The 19,134-nt window shown below is 39.9% G+C and overlaps 1 protein-coding gene across 9 annotated transcripts in view; it reads left to right on the top strand.

Annotated features, from left to right (window-relative positions):
- Positions 1 to 19,134, top strand: part of PHLDB2 (pleckstrin homology like domain family B member 2) — a 162,098-nt gene that overhangs the window by 139,791 nt on the left and 3,173 nt on the right. For all 9 annotated transcript variants that reach the window (XM_081542523.1, XM_081542512.1, XM_081542532.1 and 6 more), the window contains 4 exons: positions 478 to 685; positions 11,161 to 11,251; positions 12,426 to 12,572; positions 14,796 to 15,015. In XM_081542523.1, coding sequence (XP_081398649.1) covers positions 478 to 685; positions 11,161 to 11,251; positions 12,426 to 12,572; positions 14,796 to 15,015 — 666 coding nt within the window. The remainder of the gene's footprint in view (positions 1 to 477; positions 686 to 11,160; positions 11,252 to 12,425; positions 12,573 to 14,795; positions 15,016 to 19,134) is intronic.

Below are 19,134 nucleotides of genomic sequence, written 5' to 3'. Positions count from 1 at the left end.
GATCTACTTGCTGTTTTATGACCAGATCAAGTACCTTTGAAACTGGAATACCACTGAAGAAGTGACCGCCCTAAGAGCCTCGTGTCACTTATCATAAGAAGTCATCTTGCTTTGCTTAAACTCAGCTATTGTTAGAGGATTTGGGGCTTGAATTATGTTTCTGTTTTGGTTTTGCATGTGGGTTTCTATGTGTGCTGATGTATTATTCTCCGTTGTGCTGAGATGTAGAAATGGCATAAGAAAGTGTCGAGTGATCTGCTGACAAAAAAAAAAAAAAATCACTCACAAGACCACTTCTTTGAAACTCATGCTTGCCCTGAGCATGATGCTGTTTCTTTGATCTTCTTGGCTTCAAAACAAATTAGACCAAGGCCCCAGTTTCACAGGCAGATGTTTTGGGTTGCTGGTTTGAGAGTCTTAAAAGATCTAAGACTGAAAAAATGAGGCATATGAACATATTTATGGCTCTCTCCTTAGGATATAATCACCAACAGATGAGTGAAGGACAAAGGCAGAAGTCTTCTGAATTTTACAACCGCACAGCGTCTGAATCGAATGTCTACTTGAACAGTTTCCACTACCCAGATCACAGCTACAAGGACCAGGCCTTTGATACTCTGAGCCTAGACAGCTCTGACAGCATGGAGACCAGCATCTCTGCGTGCTCACCTGACAATATCTCTAGGTAAGATGCACTCCTGGGGAAGGTTTCTGGTTTGGAAAAGCACTTGCTTGTTTCAAAAAGTAAAGCCATCAATCTGAGGCAATGTATATGTACAAGCCCAAATTTCTGAAACAAAAAGAGCTACAATACAGAAGAGGGTTGAGTGTCCTGATGGTCTTTGAAGGTACTTTCTTTGTATCCAGAGTGACTTGAGCCAGTCACACACCATCTAATCCATTTTCTCCTTTATTTCTTTACACTTGACTTCACATGTATACTGTGCTTCAAAATGGATTTGCCTCTGTTGGTTGATTCCAAACTTCATTAGGACTGCTTGTAAAGATTTAACCATTCACATTTGTGTTCATACTTCGAGGCAAGCAAAAGTAGTCTTATGGGATTATGGCCAAAGGTGCATCTAAAATATAAATCTAGTTATAGTGCTCCTTCAAGAGCTTGTGATGATGCCTTGTTACCTTTTAAGTAAAGTCAGACCTCAGAGCCTGGCATTCTAGATCCAGCCCAACTCTGCATTCACACTGTCCTGCTGCACCTCCCAGAGCTTCTTATTCATTGAAAGGGCGATGAATTCTCAGATTTCTGTGCCTTTGACCATATCAGTTCTAGCCCTGGAATCATGTCATCTGTTGTTTATTTATATGCTCATTCACTCCACAAATCCTTACAGAGTACTCTACAGTGAGCTGGAGTTGACTCCAACCAGTTACAAGAGGCAAAGGTGCACACTTCCTCCTAACTCTGTGATCAGTGATGTCATGTTGATAGTATGAAATCGGCCACAGTGGGAGTATTTACCCCACATAAATTGATACATACCCCACATAATTGTTACATTATCAGGGGTTTTGTTTTCCTCCAGAGAGCTGATTTACCAGCACACCACTGTCTAGAGTCAGTTCTTCCTTTCATTCGTGTATTCCTTCAACCTGTGCATACTGAGCGTTGAGAGTGTCTAGCATTGCAAAATGTCTTTACCTTCCCCTACCCCCTTCCCACTTTAGCCTGGAGAAAGTCTTCTCACCGTTTAAGCTCAAACTTAAGTTGGAAACTCATGAAAATTTCTCCTTTGAGAGTGTTTTTCTTTCATGTTTCCATGGAAGTTAATCCTTTTTTCTATTGTGTCACTGATCACATTGCAGTATAAAATTTTTTCTTCAATAATTAATTGGCACACTCCAAAATGTCAAGGAGGATGTCTAATTATCTTTTGGTTTCCACATTCAGCAGAAATCTTGGCACATAGTAGGCATTCAGTTAGTGTTGGCTGAATAAATACCTCGGGATATAGTAGACATATTTTCAATTTTGATTTTTTTCTTTTTTTGTTCTGTTTCAATTGGCTGAGAACCATTATGATTTCAACCCAAGGAACATCCAGTGTTTAATAATGTCCACTGAGCAATTGTCTCAAGTGAAAATGACTAATTGAATGATGACCATGAAACAAATTTTCCTCTATTGCAATGAAGTCACAGGCTAAGGACAGGAGCTCTCTGGGCCTTACCTGACAGCTAACTGTGTTACTGAAGCAGATCACAGATCTCTCTAGGTCCTGATTTGCTAATCTGTTAAATAGTGTATTGTTCCTTGAGTGCAAGAGGATTATGGATTTTAAAATATTTTAGTGGTAAATTATCATCATTTATACAGAATTTCTTTGCAAAGTTTTGAATCATTTGCTTCTCCCCTTGCCCCCACAAAAAGGAGTGACAGAGAGAGAGAGAAAGTATTATCAGCAAGGTATGCTTAGCTTTGGGTTAGTGTCTCATAAATGGAAAGAATTTTGAGAGACCCAAATCTAACCAAATATTATAGCCAGGAAATTTGGGGAGTGAAGGAAAAGAAGAAAAGGATGGGGACTTCCCTGGTGGTCCAGTGGCTAAGACTCTGCGTGCCCTGGGCAGGAGGCCTGGGGTTCTATCCCTGGTCAGGGAACTAGACCCCACATGCCACAACTAAAGATTCCATGTGCCACAACTAAAGCCTGGTGTAGCCAAAGAAATAAACAAATATATATATATTTTTAAAAAAGGATAAATGCTACATTTTGTGGTATATAGAATACAGTGTATTTTAATTCTGGCATTATAATAGGTGAAATATTGATATTACTGAATACATCTTACCAGAGAAGGAAAGGAGTTCTTGGGGAAAAACACTAAAGCAACCATGAGAATTATAGGTATTTCTCCTTGTCACATGAGAAATTTAATTTAAATTTAAGGAGAGGAATATGTAAAGACTAAAGATAATTTTTTGCTGCCACTATTATTTAATATCAGAGGGGTTAGTATTTCACTTCTTTTAATATTGGAAAATGCAGTGTCTCATTTTTTAAAAAATGAAAGACTTGAGTGTGTGGAACAACTAGGCATCAAACCATCCATCTCTTGCCCTGGATATTCTCATAAGGCACTGGCTGTTCCCATGAGGGTGTCCGAGAGCCATGCAAAGGTGCCGGGAGCTGATGTTCCCAGGACAGAAAGCCTGGAATGTTGAGTAATTATTCATAAATGCCAGTAAATCGACCGATTAAATGTGTTACTTTTGAATAACAGGACACGAAAGTCAGCAACTTGGCAACTATTGTGTAACAATGGTGGGAGGAATAAAAGTTGACAGTGCAATCATTTCATTTCCCAGTATAGCGATCTCAGAGGGACTTTCTGGGTTTCTGAGGCACTATGCACTTTTGAAAGTTGTTATTTTGAAAACATCAGACTACCTACCCAAATAATTGTGAATATTTTATAACAGTGTTCCTCTGAGTGAACCCCTGATAGCATGGCCTTTTTTTATCCTTTTTTTTTTTGAGCCATCTTTAATAAATAAATACACTCTATATGTTTTCCTGTATTGGTGGCTTTTTCTGCTCCATTTTCTGCTCTCTCAAAATCCCCTCCAAAAACTAAAAATAAGTGTACATCCCTTCAAATGATTCCCTCCTCAAACCCCATCTCTCATATTAGAAGGTGCTGAATAGCAGCATAGCAGTGAGTACAGAAGGGAGCCATTTCAATCAGATTTACCAAGATGCTTGCTCCTTGAAAGAACAGCTACGAGAAAGCTAGACAGTCTATTAAAGAGCAGAGACATCACTTTGCTGACAAAGGTCCATATAGTCAAAGCTATGGTTTTTCCAGTAGTCATGTATGGATGTGAGAGTTGGACCATAAAGAAGGCTGATCATCAAAGAATTGATGCTTTCAAACTGTAGTGCTGAAGAAAACTCTTGAGAGTCCCTTGGACAGCAAGGAGATCAAACCAGTCAATCCTAAAGGAAATCCACCCTGAATATTCAAGGAAGGACTGATGCTGAAGCTGAAACTCCAATACTTTGGCCACCTCATGCGAAGAACTGACTCACTGGAAAAGACCCTGATGCTGGGAAAGATCGAGGGCCAAGAGGAGAAGGGTGGGACAGAGGATGAGATGGTTGGATGGCATCACTGACTCAATCGACATCAGTTTGAGCAAGCTCAGGGAGATAATGAAGGACAGAAAAGCCCGGTGTGCTGCAGTTCATGGGGGTCACAAAGAGTTGGACATGACTTAGCGACTGAACAGTGAACAGCAAGAAGTTTAGATCTAGAGACTTCAGGATAGTAGCCACCAAAATCTTAATTTACTTTTTTTTTGTTCACCCACCTACATTTTCTTTAAATGGGAATGACTCCACTGAATGTGCCATAGTAAGAGAACAACATTATTTCTGGCAGGTAGCTCCCTGTGACCACCATCATTTTCCATAGTTACTTTATAGAGAACTGACCCAGTGCTGCTAGCATCATAGATTACCAATCACCATGGTCAGAAATTACTAATTTGTTGTTGTTCAGTCACTCAGTCGTGACCAACTCTTTGCGACCCCATGGACTGCAGCACGCCAGGCTTCCTTGTCCTTTACCATCTCCCGGAGCTTACTGAAATTCATGTCCATTGAGTCGGTGATGCCATCCAACCATCTCGTTCTCTGTTGTCCCCTTCCCCTCCTGCCTTCAATCTTTCCCAGCATCAGGGTCTTTTCCAGTGAGTCGGCTCTTTGTGTCAGGTGGCCAAAGTATTGGAGTTTCAGCTTCAGCATCAGTCCTTCCAATGAATATTCAGGATTGATTTCCTTTAGGATTGACTGGTTTGCTCTCCTTGCACTACAAGGGACTCTTAAGAGTCTTCTTCAACACCACAGTTAGAAAGAATTAGTTTAAGTGTGCTGTCAGATTCTCTGAATGTCAAAAATTGAAGCCAAAGTAGAAGATGCCTGCAAAGGTCTAGTATAAATAAAAGGAAGAGGGAGAGAGGAAACAACCGTTTCACTTTTGTGCCATCTACCTAAAAACATTCGTGCTACCCTAAGACAAGCTTGTGCCCATTTTATGAAGGAAAATTAATGTGATAAACATCAGGAAAATGGATAATAAGGAACTGGTGTTTGGCATGTATAATATGAGAGCACATCCTAATGGGAACTTTTTGAAGATAGGTAGAAACAGGTCTTCCCTGGTGACTCAGATAGTAAAGCATCCACCTGCAGTGCAGGGGACCCAGGTTTGATCCCTGGGTCAGGAAGATCCCCTGGAAAAGGAAATGGCAACCCACTCCACTATTCTTGCCTGAGAAATCCATGGACAGAGGAGCCTGGCGGGCTGCAGTCCATAGGGTCGCAAAGAGTCGGACTTGACTGAGTGACTACCACACACACAGAAAGAGAAATAAAGAGCTAAAAAACTTTTCTCTTTTTTAGATTTTTTAAAAATGATGTATTAAAATATCCTGAAATTATACATGTTTTAAAGAGGGAGCTCCATGCTAGAGTTCTAGCAGCATAAACTTAGTCTTGTGGGTTTTTTTGTGTCACAAAAGCCATTGGTAGGAATTACTGCCAATATTACAAACCGATATGGTAGTAATTACTCAGAATTACTCTGAGTTGTGGGTACCTTTGCCTTACACTTTTTGTCAAGATATCATCTTTGTGTCCAGCAGAATATTCTTGGAGTCAGACAGTGTTTTTACTTTTTCAGTATCATTACACCATACACAAACATAAAGCTAAGAAAACAGGTCTTTTGTCTTAAAAAAACAGCAGCTGAAAGTCAGTTCTGCATAAAGTCTTTATTCTGCTAAAATTATTGAATGAGCTCATAGAGTGTAGTGTTCTGAATACTACCTACAATTCTACGTTATTGTTACTATTGCTAACAAACCCTGACCTCGTGATCATGCTTTGAGAAAATGTTGAGGAAATTGATGTCATGATAGCTGTTAACCACCACCAGTGTGTGTGTGGAGTGAGGACAAGACTGGGTATGGGGTTGAGGGCATCCAAGGCTGAGCTTGGTTTTAAGAGATACTTCAAATGGACTTTCAAATACTTCTTATCCCTTTGTTTTATTCTGCTTTCTACCCAAGGTAGTCAACACGGCATTTGCATTTTATTCTAGGGATTTCTCTCAGAAGAGATACAGAAAACCAGAGAATTTCAGAGGAGGGAAGACAGCTTGCAAAGGGACCAGGTAGTCTACTGGACAGAGAAAGATTAGACCTTTTATCAAGAGTAATAGTTTTCTTGCCCTGAAAAAATAATCGAGAAGATGAACTGAAAATAAATATTCTGGGACTCTGGCTCTTCATTTAGTGGCAGCATTGGTGCACTGAAGGTAGTCTTGGAAAAGTTTTCTGTCTGTATGGAAAATTTTGTTTGTTTCTGTTTTGTTTTATTTATTTGTTGTATGATCATGTTCTTGTTTCCTTTTTTTCTTCCTTTTTCTGTTTTTGCTTTTGCCTCTAAAGTGAATATTTTAGAAAGCAAATTCAGATTTTGCTGAAAGGTATTTATTCAGCACTGAAAACTAAATCTGCTATTTATATTCCTTTACCCTTAAAAAAGTTTCATTTTTCTTTATGACTGTGGGTTTTTACCAAAGTTGATCATGTTCTTGTTTCCTTTTTTTCTTCCTTTTTCTGTTTTTGCTTTTGCCTCTAAAGCGAATATTTTAGAAAGCAAATTCAGATTTTGCTGAAAGGTATTTTTTCAGCACTGAAAACGAAATCTGCTATTTATATTCCTTTACCCTTAAAAAAGTTTCATTTTTCTTTATGACTGTGGGTTTTTACCAAAGTTGGTCACATAAGACAAATAATCTTCAGTTGATAAAATAGAACATGGCCAAGTAGAGAAAGCAAGCAAAACTAGTCATCTTTTTTCCATAAATGGCCAGGTGATTTCATATTATTTGGTATCATACAGTAATCATATATGAGATCAGAAATGTGCCTGCCTTCTGAAGAAGGTCAGAAGTTGAAGCAGTGGGAGGAAGCATGACTCCTGTGATAATTTGGTTGGGCTGGAGAAACCAATGATGAGTGTCTTGTGCTCCAGGTAATACATTAAAAGTGTATCTTCAGCGACTTCAGGCTCTCCCTTGGCGTGCGAGGTGCTAGCCAAATTACATTTCATTTGTTCTGTGCCCTGATACTGACAAGTCTAGACTTCGCCCTAAATTCCTACTGTGATTGCATTTGCTTCTCACTGCAGGTACAGTTCTGCCCCCTACCCCGAAAGTATCAGATAGAGTAGGAGTATCATAGAGCAGCATAAGTTTTGCTAAATAAAAGTGCTTTACATGTCAATGGAATCTTAAAATCGACAATAGCAAAAATGTAGCTATAGAGAACAAGTAGGTGTCCATGGATAAAAATTTATTATTTTTAGCAAAATAACCAAAGTCGGGACTTCCCTAGTGGTCCAGAGGTTAAGAATCCACCTTCCAGTGCAGGGGACACAGGTTCAATCCCTGCTTGAGGAGCTAAGGCCCCACGTGCCATAGGCATGTTAGCCTGTGTGCAGCAGCAAAGACCCAGTGCAGCCAAAATTAACAAAAAAAACATTTTTTAAGTGACTTTTAAGATGTAATTTTTTAAAAGAGTGACTTTAGGTGCCTAACAGTTATGAAGATGTGAAGTAGTAAATGTTAATATGCATTTTCTATGAGATGTTTTCAGAAAATTCAGTTGGGCTGCACTGTTGCCATATGGTATTTTAGTTCCGTGACCAGGGATCACACCCACGTCCTCTGCATTGGAAGCACGGAATCTTAACCACTAGACCACCAGGGAAGTCCCTAAAGAGTTTTTTTCTTCATTTTTGCTGGATGAAGAGAACGGAACTTATCCCTTTGTACCTTCCTCCATCAGCCCACAGAAGTATGAGGGGAAATATGCCTTATTCCTGTCTTTCTCATGAGAAAACACCTGCCTAAAAATTGGCCCACGTTCACTCTGCCAAGTGCAGCTTAATTGTTAGGCTTCTGAGGATCCACCATTGCTAAAGCTGTCCCTCTCCTTGATGGATACATTTTGTAATGGGGCTGGCAGTACTGATTTTTTTTTTAGCTTTAGTTTTTTAAAGCAGTTTTAGAGTCACAGCAAAATTGAAAGGAAGGTACATAGATTTCCCATATACTGACTCCTACCACATATGCATACCCTACCCCTTTATCGACACCCCCCACCAGAGTGGTACATTTGTTACACTTAACGAACCTACATTGACACAGCACTATCACCCAAAGTCCGTAATTACAAATTATATAGATTCACTCTTGGATTTGGACAAATATATATCGTGTATCCATCATTATTGTATCAAACAGTATTTTCTTTGCCCTAAAAATCTTTTATGCCCTGTCTATTCATCCTTGTCTCCCTTTCTACCCTCCCCACTTCAAATTGCTGGTAACCACTACTCTTTTTACTGTCCCCATAGCTTTTTCTTGTCCAGAATGTCATATAGTTGGAGTAATAAAATATTTAGCCCTTCAGATTGGCTTCTTTTACTTAGTAATATGCATGTATAGTTCCTCCATGTCTTTTCATGACTTGATGGCTCATTTCTTTTTAGTACTGAATACTACTCCATACATAGTCTGGATGTACTACGGTTTATTTATTCATTTACTTACTAAAGGATATCTTGGTTGCTTCCAAGTGTTGGCATTTGTGAATAAAGCTGCAATAAACATGTGTGCACAATACTGATTTTAAGATAAACTACATGTCCTTGATTACTGTGGTCATTTCTCTTCAAAAGAACTCTTAGCACTGTGTTTGAAACATCCAAGGTTTGAGTTGATCAACAGTATGGTTTAAGAAGATTATGCTAACAATTATCTTATTCATTTTTATGTGAATTAATTTTATATGAATGTGTGTTTCGAACATGAACCCCTACTGTGTGCCAGGCTCTATGCTATGGAGGATATAGGCACAAAAACCTCTCTGTACCCAAGAGAGTCTAGAAAAGAAAACATATTTGAGATTTCCCTGGTAGTTCAGTGGCTAAGACTATGCTCCCAATGCAGGGGGCCAAGGTTCAATCCCTGGTCAGGGAGCTAGATCCCACATGCTACAACTAAGACCCAGTGCAGCCAAATAAATAAATAAAAATATTTTTTTAAAAAAAGAAAACATATTTAAGTGACTATGCAAGTATACTATGCAAGTTCCAGAAAAACATCTATTTCTGCTTTATTGACTATGCCGAAGCCTTTGACTGTGTGGATCACAATAAACTGTGGAAAATTCTGAAAGAGATGGGAATACCAGACCATCTGACCTGTCTCTTGAGAAACCTGTATGCAGGTCAGGAAGCAACAGTTAGAACTGGACATGGAACAACAGACTGGTTCCAAATAGGAAAAGGAGTACGTCAAGGCTGTATATTGTCAGCCTGCTTATTTAACTTATATGCAGAGTACATCATGAGAAACGCTGGGCTGGAAGAAACACAAGCTGGAATCAAGATTGCCGGGAGAAATATCAATAACCTCAGATATGCGGATGACACCACCCTTATGGCAGAATGTGAAGAAGAACTAAAGAGCCTCTTGATGAAGGTGAAAGAGGAGAGTGAAAAAGTTGGCTTAAAGCTCAATGTTCAGAAAACTAAGATCATGGCATCTGGTCCCATCACTTCATGGGAAATAGATGGGGAAACAGTGGAAACAGTGTCAGACTTTATTTTTTGGGGCTCCAAAATCACTGCTGATGGTGATTGCAGCCATGAAATTAAAAGACACTTACTCCTTGGAAGGAAGGTTATGGCCAACCTAGATAGCATATTTAAAAGCAGAGACATTACTTTGCCAACAAAAGTCCGTCTAGTCAAGGCTATGGTTTTTCCAGTGGTCATGTATGGATGTGAGAGTTGGACGGTGAAGAAAGCCGAGCGGCGAAGAATTGATGCTTTTGAACTGTGGTGTTGGAGAAGACTTTTGAGAGTCCCTTGGACTGCAAGGAGATCCAATCAATCCATCCTAAAAGAGATCAATCCTGGGTGTTCATCGGAAGGTCTGATGTTGAAGCTGAAACTCCAATACTTTGGGCACCTCATGCGAAGGGTTGACTCATTGGAAAAGACCCTAATGCTGGATAGGATTGGGGGCGGGAGGAGAAGCGGAAGACAGAGGATGAGATGGTTGGATGGCATCACCGACTCGATGAACATGGGTTTGGGTAGACTCTGGGAGTTGGTGATGGACAGAGAGGCCTGGCGTGCTGCAGTTCATGGGGTGGCAAAGAGTCGGACACGACTGAGCGACTGAACTGACTGATGCAAGTGTACATGCATAAGAAACGACACTGGTTCTTCATGACTAGAACATCAGAGTAAATAAGTTTTGACTTAGGCCACGGTCCTTTTTTTCCAGAATAGTCAAAATGTGAACAAGTAAAAAGTAAAATATTTTGCTTAATGTTAAACATTCCCAAGTTCTTCTCTTTCTCTTTTGGTTTTTTCCTTCACTTGTGTGACGTCTTTCTCAAGAGACATTACTTTTAAAGCTCTGAAACCTTGAATGCAGTTTCCTCGTTGGTATGGTGGTATGGGCTTTATTCACACAACTGGTCACCACCCTTCTATTGCACCTTAAGAGAAGTCATTTTTTAATTGACCATCTTAAATCACCATGTAAGAAATAAAATGTCCAGAAGCATGAAGGTATAGCAAGAAAGTAGCTGGTGACACATGATCCCAAACCAAATCAAGAGGGTTTGACTGCCCAATCAAGTTTGACTGCCAAACTTAGGGGTCATCTACGTAGACTCTGGTGATAGTTTTGTTGGTCTGGCATCTCTGAATGATTAAACTAATGAGAAGGCCTCCCACAGGCCAGAATTTCTAAACTTTGGAGGAAACATATTGAGAACACACTTTGTAGGATTTGGTTTTGCCTTACGTATGAGTAGAGCACTTTATGTGGTATTATTTCCCTTGCCTGTGTTTTGTCTTCTAAACTGAGGTAAGTTACTTTCACCTAGAGTTGTTAGAGTTGAAGTGACTTGCCTCATCAGACCAACGATCCTTGTAAGCAACATCGTTTCATATTGGATCTTGGGGGGGATGTGTGTGCGCGTGTGTATCTGGTGAGACATCAGTAAGAAGCAGTATTCTTAAAAAGCTCTTGTGTTTTCTTCAGTGCCAGCACTTCAAATATTGCCCGAATAGAAGAAATGGAGAGACTTTTGAAGCAGGCTCATGCAGAGAAGACAAGGCTTCTTGAATCCAGGGTAGGCCTAATATCTTTATGCCAGAGGTCAGTGATCTGGTGGTTCAAGATGCCCTGCACTTGACACTGGAAAACTGTCTTCAGGCCTCAATAAGCAGTGGGACCTTGAAATAGTCACTTTACCTTTCTTGGCCTTGTTTTCTTTTTATTCTTTTTTATTTTTTGGCCACACCAAATGGCTTTTGGGAGAAGGAAATGGCAACCCACTTCAGTGTTCTTGCCTGAAAAATTCCATGGACGGAAGAACCTGGTAGACTATAGTCTATGGGATCGCAAAGAGTCCTGCACGACTGACTGCACACACAAATGGCTTTTGGGGTCTTAGTTCCCTGACCAGAATTGAACCCGGGCCCTCAAAGTGAAAGCACAGAGTACTAACCACTGGACCAATAGGGAAATCCCACTGGCCTCATTTTCTTTTCTGAAAAGTGAGAGTGTTGGAGAGATGTTCTCTATCACTCTTTACTGCACTACCATTTTTTTTAATGTAAAATGTGTATAGTATGGGCATAATGAATTCTTTGTTTTACATTTTCCCTTCAATGGCCCATTTGTTTGCCTGCCTGGGGGAAAGGAGAAATGGCAGGTCTTGACACCTTCTCCCTGCCTTGCCAGTTCATGGTAAGGACACTATTATAATATTAAAACTCCCACCTTATTATGACTATATTTCAAGCCAAAATCTGAACTTCCTTAGGAATCCCCCAGATTACTTTGCTTCCTGCCTGAAAGGGCACCTCCTTTCCTCCTCTGACTTCCCTGCTGCTTCCTCTGCGACCTTCAGCCAGGAAGCCACAGAGCAACAACAGGAATTAGAAGGACCCACAACCATCAAACAAAGGCTAAAAGTTGTGACTAGTGTTGGGTCACAATTAACCTTTTTATATTAAAAATGGAGAGTTGGAGTCATTAGTATGAAAGGACTGAACAGAGTCACAAGCTGGGTTTCACTTAATATTCCATTGTTAACTATATGTAGTGGCTGCATTTCTGCACAGAATGATTTGAAAGCTCTGTGAGTAATGATTACGGATGTTTTACTCTTGGTTATACACTGTAAGAACCTCAGCTATAAAATTAGGAATTGCCTAGTGAGATTTATATATATATATGCATTGGAATTATTCAAGTAAAAGCAGTATGTCTGAAATTTTTTTCTGCATAATGATACTTAGGAACGAGAAATGGAAGCCAAGAAACGCGCTCTGGAGGAAGAAAAACGACGTCGAGAACTCCTGGAAAAACGATTGCAGGAAGAAACTAGCCAGAGGCAGAAGTTAATTGAAAAGGAAGTAAAAATAAGGGAGAAACAAAGGGCACAGGTGGGTCGGTCAATCTGGATGAACTGGAGTAGGTTGCCCCCTGGTGGTCATTTTTTAGAAGACTGTAGCCTACCAGGCTCCTCCGTCCATGGGATTTTCCAGGTACTCTTGCCTGGAAAATCCCATGGACGGAGGAGCCTGGTAGGCTACAGTCCATGGGGTCGCTAAGAGTCGGACACGACTGAGCGACTTCACTTTCACTTTTCACTCTCATGCATTGGAGAAGGAAATGGCAACCCACTCCAGTATTCTTGCCTGGAGAATCCTAGGGACGGCGGAGCCTGGTGAGCTGCCGTTTATGGGGTCGCACAGAGTCGGACACGACTGAAGCGACTTAGCATAGCATAGCATGCTGTGTCAGGATGCCTGTGGCTGTGCTGCCCATTAGCCCTTGGCTTGTAATGGCCAAGAGAAAAATATGTTAGTTGGCAAAAAAAAAAAAGTGTGTTTATTTCAAAACTCATTGGGGACAACTAACAAACTGACATTTTTCTTTAGTTAAGCGTGGAACATTTTCATGGGAAGGCACTTTTTCTTCTACCCATTTTTTGGAGTATATTTAAAAGCGAGAATTTTTTTTGAGCAACTTTGAAAGTTCAGCTAGATTCGTTTCTAGAAACAAATACAACACCCAAACTGAATTGAGAAAAATAGATTCTATTATGTTATCTTTTGGAAGCAGACACTCCAGCACAGAATACTTTAACCAGCCCAGTTCCTTGCTAGAGGAATTAATATTTATGGTGGAATTAATTTTAAATTCATTTTAATGGTGGAATTTAATTAATAATTAATATTTTGAATTGTTTTCCTAACCACACTGTGTTGTCACAGTGCTGCCAGTCCACACACATGGACACAGGATTACTAAACTCAGGAGAACCACCCACTTTGTTTAACTTCCTACCTCAGTCATCCTGGAGTGTGCTCTTGTCACTAGAACTGCTTGGATAATGTATGTTTCCTGAGAAACTAAAGTAAAATTTTAAGTACCATGTGATTTAAAGGTCAAGTCAGCTTTACCAAGGCTTACTAGATTTAAAGATAAAAGATACCAGTTCCCTTATTCCTTCCAGTCACTGGCAGTTTGAAGTTCAGCAGTGAGACACTTGCCTTAACCTGTGGCACCTGTCTAGAGTCAGAGTACCACAGAATCAAAGGCAAAATAAAGGAAAAATCCAAGTAAAACGTGTTCGTTTTATTTCATTATGCCAAACCTCTGTCACATTTCGATTTGCTGTAAAGGTCATCTGTGACTATTTGGTATCTGAAGCCAAACCAAAGGCACAATTCTATTTTAATCTCAATGATTAGTTTTGCTTCCAAGTATATGATTAGGTTATGTTCCCCCAGGACAAAGGGGTAGGGTAGTTTAACAGGATAAAATACAACACCGTTGTAGAACTATTACTCATGGTGACATGCACTTCCTAGTCTAGATGGACCTCTGCTCCGGCTGTGGTAAACTAAAGACATCAATGTACATCTCTTCAGTGTCTGGTCCCGGACAACTCATTGGGTACAGCTTTCATTCCACATTCTTACCTTATTTTAACCTTGTCTTTCGAAACACCTCTGCCTTCAGTTTCTGTCAGAGAGTATACGCAAATCAGCATGTACATACATATATGCTTGGGGTATCTGGTGGGGGTAAATGACGTTCAGTCAGTTACATCATGTCTGAGGTTATATAAGGAGAACTGTTGAGGTTGTGGCAGGGAGAACTCCTGGAAACGTTACAGTAGAGGAGCCCTCATCTGCAAGAAGCAGCCGAGAGAACTTCATGCCTTATTTCCTTATGTTTTTGTCTTGTTATCGGCCGTGCCAAGCGGCATATGGGATCTTAGTTCCCCGACCCAGCATCAAACCCATGCCCCCTGTGTTGGAAGTATGGAGTCTTATCCACTGGACCGCCAGGGAAATCCCTTCCCTGTTTTAAGTGCTGAGTACCTCTTTTAAAACTAAGGTAAATGACATGTTTCCATTTTCTCATCTGGCCTTTTCAAGGAATAGAGTCTGTTGGCCTGAGTTTATTCACATCCCCCCTTCCCCATGCCATAGCATTTTTCTTTAAATGCCATCCACTTTTTAGATTCCAAATGACGATGTTTAAGTTCTCATAATTGCGTGGATGTTTTAACACTTAGGCTTTTCAGTTCATAAACATCTGTGACCTAAAACCAAACAAAGAGCTATAGATTAGATGGGCTTGTGCATTTCCAGGCTCGACCTCTGACCCGCTATCTGCCTGTGCGGAAAGAAGACTTTGATTTGCGGAGCCACGTAGAGACTGCTGGCCACAATATCGATACGTGTTATCATGTGTCAATCACAGAGAAGACCTGCAGAGGATTCCTTATCAAAATGGGTGGAAAAATTAAAACCTGGAAAAAACGTTGGTTTGTTTTTGATCGGAACAAGCGCACCTTCTCTTACTATGCAGGTGGGTCATAAAAAATATCTGAGTGATATTCAATCAGGAATTTTCTGTTAAAGAACAAAAGTAATAAATTCAGAATAAATAAGTAAAGTGATGAGTAATAGATTAATGGTAATATTAGCTTGATAGATGTATATTGTATTCAGATCATATGGTCCAGTATTTACGAATTTCCTTTAGAAATAATAAAAATTACTTTTTTAAAAAGTGTGAGTCAGTTTGTTCTGGTTCTGAAATAAACTCAAACTCAAATAAATATTAAATGGAATTTATTTTATAGACCGAAATATTATCTTTTAAACCATGAGATCAGAAAAGGTTTCTGTTTATTTATTTATGGCCAAATGCCCTATTTAAGTCACACACAATTAGGCAGCTTAGCTGACAGCCATTCAGTTCTAGTTCATGGTAATTTCAGCAGTGAAAAGCTCCTCGGTGAACTAGTGAAGAATATTTTTGGAATATTTTTGGATTCTTTAAATGATAGATTATGAGACTCGTACCTTACTGAATCCTCTATGAATACAGGAATATTTGTGTAACCAGTGTACTTATTAAGAAGCCCCTTATTTACACATAGATTTCGTATGAAATATGCCCATTGGCCTCACAAGTATAGCTGTACTCTCGTTTCACCTGCTGAATAAGGGTAGTATCAGACTAGAGGTTATGACGACACCCTGTCTTGGGGTGACAGTACCAGTGTTTGAGCATTGTTGGGAATTATTGCAAAGTGTAACAAGGTAATAAATAAAAAAAATAGTCCAGTCATTTAATCTGTAGGGTGTGGTCAGGTATGTTTGTGAAGAAAGGTGTGAGAAACCAAGAAGCATGTGGAAGAAAGGAACCTCTGGCTGTGGAGCCCCAGAATCCCAGAGAGAAGGGTGGGCAGGGTACATGCCTTTAAGTTGGGGGCTCTTTGTGTGGGGCGCAAGTTGCTACACAGTGGCGAGCAAATGGCCTAACTCTCACTGGTTATGTCTTTTGGGCTTTCTGACTTTGGGTTTTATAAGCATCCAGAGACAATATCTTCAGTTAATACGATAGAAGAGATGCCTGTGTAATAAGAAATGCCAATTCAGTGTCTGCAAAAATGCATAAAGAAATTTTGCCGTGTGCTAGTCTCCACTGACAACCTTAGCCAGAATTTTAAAATAATTCAAATAAAACAGCTTTGCTCATCTCTGCTCCTTTTTTCTAGGAGCCTTGTTTCATTCTTTCTTCTGTCTGACAGGTGAGAGGTTCAGTGCTTCTTTCTGGCCCATGGAAATGTGTTTTTCAAATTTAAACTTAGTGACCAGTTTTCAATTTTTTTTTTAATACCAAAATCTTTTGGTATATGAATGATTACTCAGAACCCTAATACCTAAAACAGACAAAAATTATATTTAATTCAGCTTTTTAATATTTACAGATTGTATAACTGACTGGTGAGACCTAGTTTGACAAATGAAACGCTGCCCATTTGGCTCTGTTTGCAGCCATCATCAGCTTTCCTGCTCCCACCCTCCCTACCCCGACCCTTTCCCAGACACCACCAAGCACAGGAATAGATCAGCCAGCAGGCTTGTCCTGAAGTTCAGGCTGGACTTGATCCCATAGGCATCACAGGATCAAATCCAATGTCAGCAAGCTAGTCAGCTTGGTAAATGAACATGGCAAGTGTGCAGGGCCTAAGCCAGACTCATAGGTCTCCCTGTGGAGCAGGCCCCTGTGCTTGGCCTCCCACATATTAACTGAGTAACTTTAGATGAGTCTCTAAACAAACTTAAGGCACAGAAAATATGTCTGTAAATTGCTAGGATAATGCTTTTGAGAAGGAATACTAGAATTATCTCATCAATTTACAAGAGCCTTGTATTTTTCATTCTTTCTGACGTGCCCTACAAACAAAAGTTTTCTTCCCCCAGTTTTCTGCCTGCTTTGAAACACTGACAAGGTTTACTTTTATCTCCAGATTTTTTTTTACATACATTTCCAGAAAACAAGGTATTATTATTTTCTGGTGAATTAATTATTGCAGGATCTTTTCCACCAAATGTTTGAGAGACACACTGACCTTCTGTTTCACAGAAACTGATGGAAACCCACTGAACATGGTATTAATTAAAAGTGTTCCCCTAGGAAGAGCAAAAATAAACACAAAAATATGGTCCATACTCAAATAAGTTTAAAAAAATGCTGAGTTAAATGCAATTATACAGGTTTATTTTCTGCTGAACTTCTCAGGGCTGATATTTTTCAAACTTGCTTTTTACTGTTGTTATTGGGGGGGGAGCGGAGGAGGACTCTCATTTTAGTAAAAACTTCAAAATGCAACTAAGTCTAAATAATTGAAGTAAGCCTCTGTCCCATGATAAAAGTTCTGACCTTTTCTAACACTGTTAAGTATGAAATATCCTTTCAGATTTTCTCCATGCTTTTTCATATATGGTTCAATGTACATAGGTATTGTTTCTTCTTTAATCCAGTTAGGACCAAATTATTCACCCTGTTCATACTTTTCTTCTCAAAATGATATTTCAAGGTTTTTCTCTTGAGCACATGCATATTTACCTTGGTCTTTTCATTGGCTGTGCAGATTCCATTGTATGGCTGGTCTAGAATTGAATCAGTTCCCTATTAAGGCTCCAGCAAGTCTTTTGCAGCATTGTGGGTGGTGCTAGTGGTAAAGAACCCACCTGCCAATGCAGGAGACATAAGAGATACCAGTTTGATATCTGGGTTGGGAAGATCGCCTGGAGGAGGCCACAGCAACCCACTCCAGTATTCTTGCCTGGAGGATCCCATGGACAGAGGTGCCTGGTGGGCTACAGTCCATAGGGTCGCACAGAGTCGGACACAACTGAAGCAACTTAGTCAGCATGCAGGTCCTAATGAACACAAATACATATGCACATTCATAAGTAGCTCTTTTAGGATGCAGTTTTAGAAGCAAAATTGCTGAGTAAGAGAATTTTGGCACTTTCCATTGTGTTGCTCAGTCGTGTCCGACTCTTTGCGACCCCATGGACTGTAGCCTACCGGGCTCCTCCATCAGTGGGATTCTCCAGGCAAGAATACTGGAGTGGGTTGCCATTTCCTTCTCCAGGAGATCTTCCCAACCCAGAGATTGAACCCGGTCTCCCGCATTGCAGGCAGATGCTTTACCATCTGAGCCACCAGGGAAGTCATCCATTGTGTATGTTTTACCAAATTGACTTTCAAAAGAGGCTTTCTTATTTGTATTTCCTCCAACAGTGTATGATAAGAGCCTCTTTCTCTGCTTCCTCATCCATGATTTTGAGATTTTTTAAAAATGTACTTGCATGTGTTATCCCTGCAGAGATTAAATTACAAAATATCTCAAGAACTTATTGTTCTTATTAGTTATTACAGAGTGATGCTATTTGGTTGGTGGCTTCGTTGTTGGTTTTGTTTTCTTTAATGTTTGGTTTGGTTTTTATGGCAAATATGATGAAATCTTTGGAAGCAGTTTGAAAAGCGTTGCATTGGAAGGACATTAAATTATTGACATGAAGCTTTGTTGGGAACAGGATTAAAAAAACAAGCAGAGTAGACAAGAACTTTGATAGGGAAGAAACATAAGTAGGATATTATTTTAAATTATAAATTAAAAGCACACTTATTACAAATGTTTACAACAGTTCCAGTTCCAGTTCAGTTGCTCAGTCGTGTCCGACTCTTTCCGACCCTATGGACTGCAGCACTCCAGGCTTCCTTGTCCATCAACCAACTCCTGGAGCTTACTCAAACTCATGTCCATTGAGTTGGTGATGCCATCCAACCATCTCATCCTCTGTCGTCCCCTTCTCCTCCTGCCTTCAGTCTTTCCCAGCATCAGGGTCTTTTCTAGTGAGTCAGTTCTTTGCATTAGGTGGCCAAAGTATACAACTACTGTCTTGAGAATGTAGGAAAATGATTTTTATTGATGTTAATGGTATTTACACTTTGAGTGCTAAACTGAAAGTCAATATTCTGTATTATATTTTGACTGCTCATTTAGTGAAAAGCCTTGAGCAAAGTCACTTAGTCCCTTTCATGTAGGGTTGCTAATTCCAACCTTTTTTTTTTCTCTTTTTTCAGGATAGGATGGGGCTAACCTGCATTATCTGAATTAAC

Source organism: Giraffa tippelskirchi, chromosome 2, assembly GCF_054371585.1.
Source record: "Giraffa tippelskirchi isolate mGirTip1 chromosome 2, T2T-mGirTip1v1.2.pri, whole genome shotgun sequence".
NCBI lineage: Eukaryota > Metazoa > Chordata > Mammalia > Artiodactyla > Giraffidae > Giraffa > Giraffa tippelskirchi.
The sequence above is the reverse complement of the archived record's forward strand: the minus strand, read 5'-3'. Positions and strand labels throughout refer to the sequence as shown.